The 8368-nt window shown below is 41.6% G+C and overlaps 1 protein-coding gene across 1 annotated transcript; it reads right to left on the minus strand.

Annotated features, from left to right (window-relative positions):
• Positions 1-5162: 5162 nt before the first annotated feature.
• Positions 5163-5645, minus strand: LOC131938615 (uncharacterized). Its single transcript, XM_059296715.1, has one exon. The coding sequence runs from the start codon at positions 5643-5645 to the stop codon at positions 5163-5165; it is 483 nt and encodes a 160-aa protein (XP_059152698.1).
• Between the last annotated feature and the right edge of the window lie 2723 nt (positions 5646-8368).

Here is an 8368-nt window from a genome sequence, read left to right on the forward strand (position 1 = left end):
ATTCTAATCCATAGCCTATGCTAAGCATATGTGGTAGCATATGGAAATCATAACCCATAATTTATTATCCTGTATGTATTACGCGGATGCATAATACAACCCTTGAGGCGATATAATAACCAGCTTAGGTTTCCTTTCGACTGTTTCTGCAACCGAGTTGGTCCCAAGCGTATGGCTTAGCATTTCTGTCAGCTATACCGGCATTTGATCGATGCATGGGCAATCCATCCTTTTTTACTGATCACCAAGTAGGCCTACCCACCCCGAAAAGGATTTCACTTTATTGAACGCATCTACTATCTATCTAGGCAAAAGGAACCATATGCAAATGTATATAAAATATATATATATATATGTGTAAAGTAAAAGAAAACCTTAACTCACAATTACGTAATCGAGTACATGTGTGCGATAAGAAATCACAAGTACGATACCCTGTATGTGTAAAGCTAGACGAAAGCGTAACTCGTAAATTATAATATCGTAGGTAAACACTACCACATGCTATTTCCCCGAAGATTAGCCACTAGATTTTAACAACTGTTCAGATAACTTAGCGCTTTAACAGTAGTTGATTATACAACAAAATTCTTGAGTGACACGTGAGTTAATGATTAACGATTTGTGAATGGTCCACGACTAATGAATGATCAACGACTAATGAATGATCAACGACTAATGAATGATCAACGACTAATGAATGATCAACGACTAGTGAATGATCAACGACTAATGAATGATCAACCACTAGTGAACGATCAACCACTAGTGAATGGTCGACGACTAATGAATGATCAACCACTAGTGAATGATCAACGACTAGTGAATGATCAACCACTAGTGAATGATCAACGACTAGTGAATGATCAACCACTAGTGAATGATCAACGACTAGTGAATGATCAACCACTAGTGAATGATTAACGATTTGTGAACGGTCGACGACTAATGAATGATCAACGACTAGTAAATGATCAACAAGTAGTGAATGATCAACGATTTGTGAATGGTCGACGACTAATGAATGATCAACGACTAGTGAAAGATCAACAAGTAGTGAATGATCAACCACTAGTGAATGATCAACGATTTGTGAATGGTCGACGACTAATGAATGATCAACGACTAGTGAATGATCAACAAGTAGTGAATGATCAACCACTAGTGAATGATCAACGATTTGTGAATGGTCGACGACTAATGAATGATCAACGACTAGTGAATGATCAACAAGTAGTGAATGATACGACTAGTGGTTGATCATTCACTAGTGGGTGATCATTCACTAGTGGTAGGTAGGAACCTTGTGGACTGGAGACAGGGTGGAGAGTAGAGCCAGACGAAAGTTGATACAGCAGGATAAAAGCTTTAGCCCTGGGCAAACAACCCGAAACCGTGCAATACAAATGGAATCAACAGAGAAAAGTCTCAAAATTATGAGAAGGCCCGTTGAATATTTTAAAATTAATGTACGATGTTATAAAATAAATATGTTTATAAAAATGAGACTGATTTTTGTTGGACTTAACTAAAGATTAGATGCATTTAAGTGTTTTTGGTTATTAAAAATAAATAATAAGCCAAAAAAACAATGTGTTAAATTTTTATCATAGAAAATTTAAACGAAAATGGCAGAACTACGTCATGTTGTTTTAAAAAAAAAATATTTTATTTTAAAACTTTATCGGTAAAGTTTTGAGAACAAATTACTATGAAGTGGGGTTTTCAGAATATCAATCACAGAGTTCCTGTAGTCTAAGCAATGTTTGTCTTAAGAAAGTGAAACTCCAGTTTATTTATAACTTAGGCTTGATGAAAATAAATAGAAATCAAGCCTTAAACTCCAAAAAATAAAAATTCCAGAATTATTTTAAGGCTTAAGTTTTTATTTTATAATTTTGTTAAGGCCACTGCAAAATAAAAATAAAAGATTTTTATCCATGTCAACAATAATTATGGCGTGATTCTCGTCAACTCTGTCTTGTCCATTGGTTACGGAAACAGCAACTATAGATACTCTAATGTGTGTAAGACAACCTGATATCTGGGCAGATAATTTTTTGGACTGGCAGAGACCGAACTCGACAGAGCGTAACTGGACACCAGATGGCCAAAATTAGGACAAGGCGGCCAAAGACTACCTGGCGACGTACAGTGGAGAGTGACATAAGTACAAGTCATCAAAACCTTGGGGGGGGGGGGGGGGGGGGGAGACTGAGAAAGCTGGACCAACATAGACGCAAGTGGAGGAACTTTGTTGCAGCCCTACATATACAACAGCGAGTTCCGGAGAAAGAGGGCGAGAGAAAAACTCCGCCAAAAGACAAAGTTCATCTCATACCGTTATTCTACAGAAGCGTAGCGACACATACCGGCGCCCGGTGCAAACTATCAAGGTTGCACCTCCCCAACCCCCTTTTCAATATAGTTATTCGCTGTCTCTTTACCATTTTATATTTTGTGGACAATCGTTTATAAAGTCTAGAAAGCCAAGAAGCAGTTTATTTTCTGAACTTTCACTGTATAAAGCATTAATACAGCTCAGAATAGGCTTTTATTTTTATCCCCGGTTGGCGCCTCCTATGGTCGGCGCCCTAACTACGCCTGTTACTCTATCGGCACTAAAATGTGTAAGAGATTTCATGAGCGACCAATGCATTTACTAAAGAGAGACTGTTTTTTTTAGTTATTTTCAGTGCAGTTGAAAGCTTATTTTAAAAGTTTTTTTCTATTCTTGTTTTGCTTTATTCTTGCTTTATTCTATCCTTGTTTTATCATGACTCTATACCCCATTGCTCAAACCTCCCGCAATGCACGAACATTGCCTGACTCAAGGCAATGATTCACCCAGGGACCATAAAGGTCAATATGACCACAAGTATTGATAAGTAATTATGTACATAATTGTCTACACGGCTGTGCCGGGTAAAAACATCTTCAGAGACGGTTTAGTGATTTCGTCAATAAATGACGTTACACTACTACTGGAGAGAAAAATAAGTGGGGTGGGGGGTAAGAATGTTGAGACATTGTGCGATGTTATGAGCTGTAGGATTTTTTTTTTTTTCATAAAGAAAAAAAAAAGATGAAAATCCAGGAGACGTATGCTTATTTATAGAGGCCGATGTTAATTTTTGATGTAATTTTAGGGAGGGGGGGGGGGGGAAGCGTGTAAAAATAAACGAAAACAACTCAATATCATTTATAGACAAACCGATCGAAACAGTTTTATTAACTTAATCCATAGCTGTTGGGGTCGTGGTCTGGGTCATATCCAGAAAGGGAGGCGATATCGGCCTTCTGGGTCGGTCTAGGTCAGTATGGGTCGGTCAATGATATGAGCGGGTCTCTGTCATAGTGGGTCTCTGTCATATGGGTCGGTAAATCATATGAGTGTCTGTCATCTAGGTCGGCCAACTGGGTCAATGTGGGTCAGTCAATCATTTGAGTGGGTCTCATCATCTGGGACGGTCTCATCATCTGGGTCGGTCTCATCATCTGGGTCGGTCTCATCATCTAGATGGGTCTCGATCACTGGAGGTTAATATGGGTCAGTCTATCATCTGGATAGGTCACGATCATCCAGGGGGGGGGGGGGTGTATTAGGTAAAACCCAAAGCGTGGGCGTAAATATACTTGTTTTTAGCGGGCTCGGTCGACACTATTGTTAGTACAAGCGGCCTTACGCCTCCACATCAGTAAACATCTATTAAAATACTGTTCGCAGATCTACCCCCCCCCCCCCCATTTGTTTATTTGTAAACCAACACCCTGCTCAAGTTACACCGTGGTTCCTTAATCTTCCTACATAACTCATGAGCTCAGTGTCCGGAGTCTGGGCCAATCAGAAATCCCGTTTCAAATCACACGCTTCCGGCTTGAGTGACGTAGAGCAAAGTGTATAGGCCAACAGTAAAACATGCGCATAACAATTGCGCGATTTGCATGTGCCATCAACACGTGAGCAGTAAGGGTAAACCTCGTACTGTAAAACTCTTTAAAACATGGAACATGTTAATGATTCGGTCGTGTGTCTATCTATTCAGCTGCAATGATTAAAAGAATGCGCCTTTCCTCACATGAATGGGATTTTCTTCTTCGTTCGTAATTTTTAATGTTGGAAGGGATTACTTCGAACACAAATAAGTATTACGTGTCAACTTGTTATGTGCCATATAGGTTGTTGACTCCGACTTCAGCCTGCTTTTATTTTTGGATTTACTTCCATAGCCTTTGTCCAACCAAGAACAAACTACAAGGCAGCAGTGGTTTTGATTTTGGAGTTGTCTCTCCTAGTAGAGATCCTGTCCCACAGTTATCGAGCCTTATCAGCCCGTGGGTTTGAACTCGAGACTTTACGGTTTAGCAACCATGACCTTTACCGACTCAACCATGCCGACCAAAAATTTCGTCTGGGGTAAAGAGGGGCGGGGGGCGGCGTTCTCCAAAAAAGGGGGGGGGGCACTGTCCATCCCGGACTTCGGTAAAGAATAGGTGGATGGGTATTATGCTGTCCATATTATATGTTCAGATGCTATGTTAAAAAAAAACAGATCAACTCTACTTGATATATTTATATGATTTTCAGGTCTGAATGACTAGTAACAGGTGTAGGGATGTAGAACATTATGATGTTATCTTGTCGATTTATGTAAGGGGAGTAGAGGAGGGGTAAATTAGCTTTAAATGGCGAAACGCCATGTACGGGAAAGTCCATAGAATTACACAGCAACGCAAGTATTCTTTTAAAAAAATCATTACTTGAACAAGAGGCTATGGCTTCAATTCGATTGAAATAGGTCTCTGTGGGCTTAATTTAACAAGCAGGGAGCAGATAATAATGATAGGATGAGACTGATAGAGTGTAGAGGTTGGGTGGATCCTATACAAGGAAGTGGGCGTTAATAATAGTCTGTAGATTGTGGATTGTTTTGTGGTAAGGGTGTGTGAATACGTGTAGTGTATTGAGGTATTGTGTTGGAGACGTGGTGGTATGTTGGTGGACTGTGTTGGGGTGGTCTGTGTCGTGATGGTATGTTGGTGGTCTGTGTCGTGGTGCTATGTTGGTGGTCTGTGTCGTGGTGCTATGTTGGTTGTCTGTGTCGTGGTGCTATGTTGGTGGTCTGTGTTGTGGTGCTATGTTGGTGGTCTGTGTCGTGGTACTATGTTGGTGGTCTGTGTCGTGGTGGTATGTTGGTGGTCTGTGTCGTGGTGGTATGTTGGTGGTCTGTGTCGTGGTGGTATGTTGGTGGTCTGTATGTGGTATATGTTGGTGGTCTGTGTAGGAGTGGTATGTTGGTGGTATGTTGGTGGTCTGTGTCGTGGTGGTATGTTGGTGGTCTGTGTCGTGGTGGTATGTTGGTGGCCTGTGTCGTGGTTGTATGTTGGTGGTCTGTATGTGGTATATGTTGGTGGTCTATGTAGGAGTGGTATGTTGGTGGTCTGTGTCGTGGTGGTATGTTGGTGGTCTGTGTAAAAGTGGTATGTTGGTGGTCTGTGTCGTGGTGGTATGTTGGTGGTCTGTGTCGTGGTACTATGTTGGTGGTCTGTGTCGTGGTGGTCTTTGGCGTGGTATGTATGTGATCTGTGTCTTGGTGGTATGTTGGTGGTCTGTGTCTTGGTGGTATGTTGGTGGTCTGTGTCATGGTACTATGTTGGTGCTCTGTGTCGTGGTGGTCTGTGCCGTGGTGGTCTTTGGCGTGGTGGTATGTTGGTGGTCTGTGTCGTGGTGGTATGCTGGTGGTCTGTTCGTGATGCTATGTTAAAAATATATATCGGCGGAGGGAGGGTGTAACCGTCTGTGTGTAAGAGTAAGGGTACTGGCAATCAGCTGAGCGATAGACTCAAGTGATTTATGATAACCTGTGTTTAATGGTCAGTAATAAAGTGAGACGGGTACCCGACAAGCCTAATTACTTAAGGACACATAGACTCCCCTAGAACACCCATAGACACCAATGAACACAGCATCGCCTCGCTAGAAACGACAACCGAAGTGTTAATTTTTCTTTCAACAATTATGCTAAAAACAATCGATGTAAAACTCACGGTACTTGATAACACAAGCGCGCTCACACATGAGTAAATTACTTTTATGAGTGTAGTAAACCAACAGCAGGTGGTAGGACTGGCTGAATGGTGTGACACATTGTGACATTAAGTGGTCGATACCGGACTTGGTTTTAACATACATGCATGTTGAACACGGCTGATATAGTTAATTAGTCCCATCTACATATACATGATTACCACAGGAGAAATTAAACAACTTTGGTACAATGGTGGAATCACAAAGAGCAAATGAGAAGGGTTAAGAAAAACTATAGACTATCTGGAAGATGAGATTAGAAAGATTAGCTTGTCTGGTAGCAATTGGAGAAACTAGCCCAGGAGCGAGTTGCCTGGAAAGCTCTTGTTGGCGGCTATGTTTTAGGGAGACTATAGTCTAGTACAGGGTCTCCAAACTACGGCCCGCGGGCCGAATGCGGCCCGCGATGTCCTCTCTTCCGGCCCGCGGAGATTTTTTTGTCCACGGAAAAACCGTTTGTTGGTGATGGCTTAGGAACTTTGCCCAGAAAAATCAAAGACATGCCTGGAAGAAACTGGCCCCCGAACTGAAATTTGATAGTTAAAGCGGCCCTCCGACTGAAAAGTTTGGAGGCCTCTGGGCTAGAGGGAGGGCAGCTAGCGTAACGGCCGGCTAGAGGGACGTTGCGCTACCAACTACTAGCATACTCTAACATAGAGATAACGTAAAACACTTCGAGTAAAAACTACCACAGATAAAAAGAAACATAACTTTAAAAAAAAAAGAGTAAAAAAAGATATTCTTGCATTGTCATCCAAAATCTACCACTGTATCAAATTTCAGCTCAATCGGACAAAGGGAAGTGGGTTAAATTAACACTACAGAGCCACATATTTCTAGTCAGTTAAACAAAAAGCCTTAAAAAACAGGAATAACTAATGACAATGATAAATAGTTCACCTACATATGAAGACGCGCTGGTTGCCAATAGCAACCAATTGTTCTCACCCCAGCTGTTAATGACGCGATGAATGCCGATGGAACGACCAACAAGCGCCCGACTAAGGACAAGCGGTGTCACCGCTATCGTTGCGCTCACGAATTGTCTCCCATTACATCATCATTAGGATCTTGTAATTAATGGCGGACAGATTGCATTGCCTTTTGTGTGCCGGTGGTTACTTCAACGTGCTAAATTATTCGTAAATAATAGGGCTGGTAAGTAGGTCACCAACCAGTTCTATGGCTCATGCAGGTTTTATTGAGCCGTAGAACTGGTTGGTGACCTACTTACCAGCCCTATAAACCTCACACTACAACATGACGTCGTTTGTGTTTGTGTTTATGTACGTGCGTGGTGGTTTAAGGTGAAGGAGTATCGTACGGCAGTTAAAGACCCCCAAATTTCAGGTCCCTTCAAAATAATGAGAGGTAGCGGGTAATACTCAGGTAGTGGCCACACTTATGTTTAAGCCACCGCTTCATGTTAGTGTATGTGTGTGTGGGCATGCGTGTTCATGTGTCTGTAAATGTGTACGTGCATGTGTCTGTATGTGTGCGAGTGCACATGTGCATGTGTGTATGTATGTCTGTGTGAGCGTGCATGCATGTGTCTGTGTGTGGGCGAGTGCACGTGTGTATGTCTGTGTGTGTATGTATGTCTGTTTGTGCGTGTCTATGTGTTTGTGTGTGTGCGAGTGCACGTGTGTGTATGTGTGTATATATGTCTGCGTGTGCGTGCATCAGAGGCTGTGTGTCTAGGTGTGTCTGTGACTCACCCCCCCCCCCATCTTTATTACTGATCAAAGGAGCAGTTACGTCGCTTTAATACACTGGATGTAGATCATTACGTATAACTCTTTGATCTCTTCAGTATTTATGTAAATAAACATAACTCTAGACTATATAATGATTTTTCTTTGTATTTAATGATTTGTCTACACGCTAATTCTGTAGAATAAACTAATCTTGATTTACGTTGTCGAAAAAGCGCAACGAATTTCGCAAGACGTGGGTCACTGATCAATAAATAATACGTTCCGGCTATACAACTGATATAGAAACAATCTCAATCAGCCAATAAACCCAGTTATGTGTCTATTTTCTTAACTTGGACTATGCATATTGCATTTTTCTGTTATTGGGATAAAAAAGGCATTACATTTTTTTTTACACATTTAGGCGTCCCCTACCCCCTAAACTCAGTGGCTATTGTCCGTCCAATACAACACTATTTGAGCTCAGTGGCTATTGTCCGTCCAATACAACACTATTTGAGCTCAGTGGCTATTGTCCGTCCAATACAACACTATTTGAGCTCAGTGGCTATTGTCCGTCCAA

Source organism: Physella acuta, unplaced genomic scaffold (genome assembly GCF_028476545.2).
Source record: "Physella acuta isolate Inbredline_101_S28 unplaced genomic scaffold, ASM2847654v3 ptg000252l, whole genome shotgun sequence".
In the NCBI taxonomy this organism is placed as follows: Eukaryota; Metazoa; Mollusca; class Gastropoda; family Physidae; genus Physella; species Physella acuta.

Coding starts and splice junctions, on each gene's coding strand:
- LOC131938615 (XM_059296715.1), bottom strand. CDS start 5,645: ATGACACAGACCACCAACATACCACCAAGACACAGACCACCAACATAC.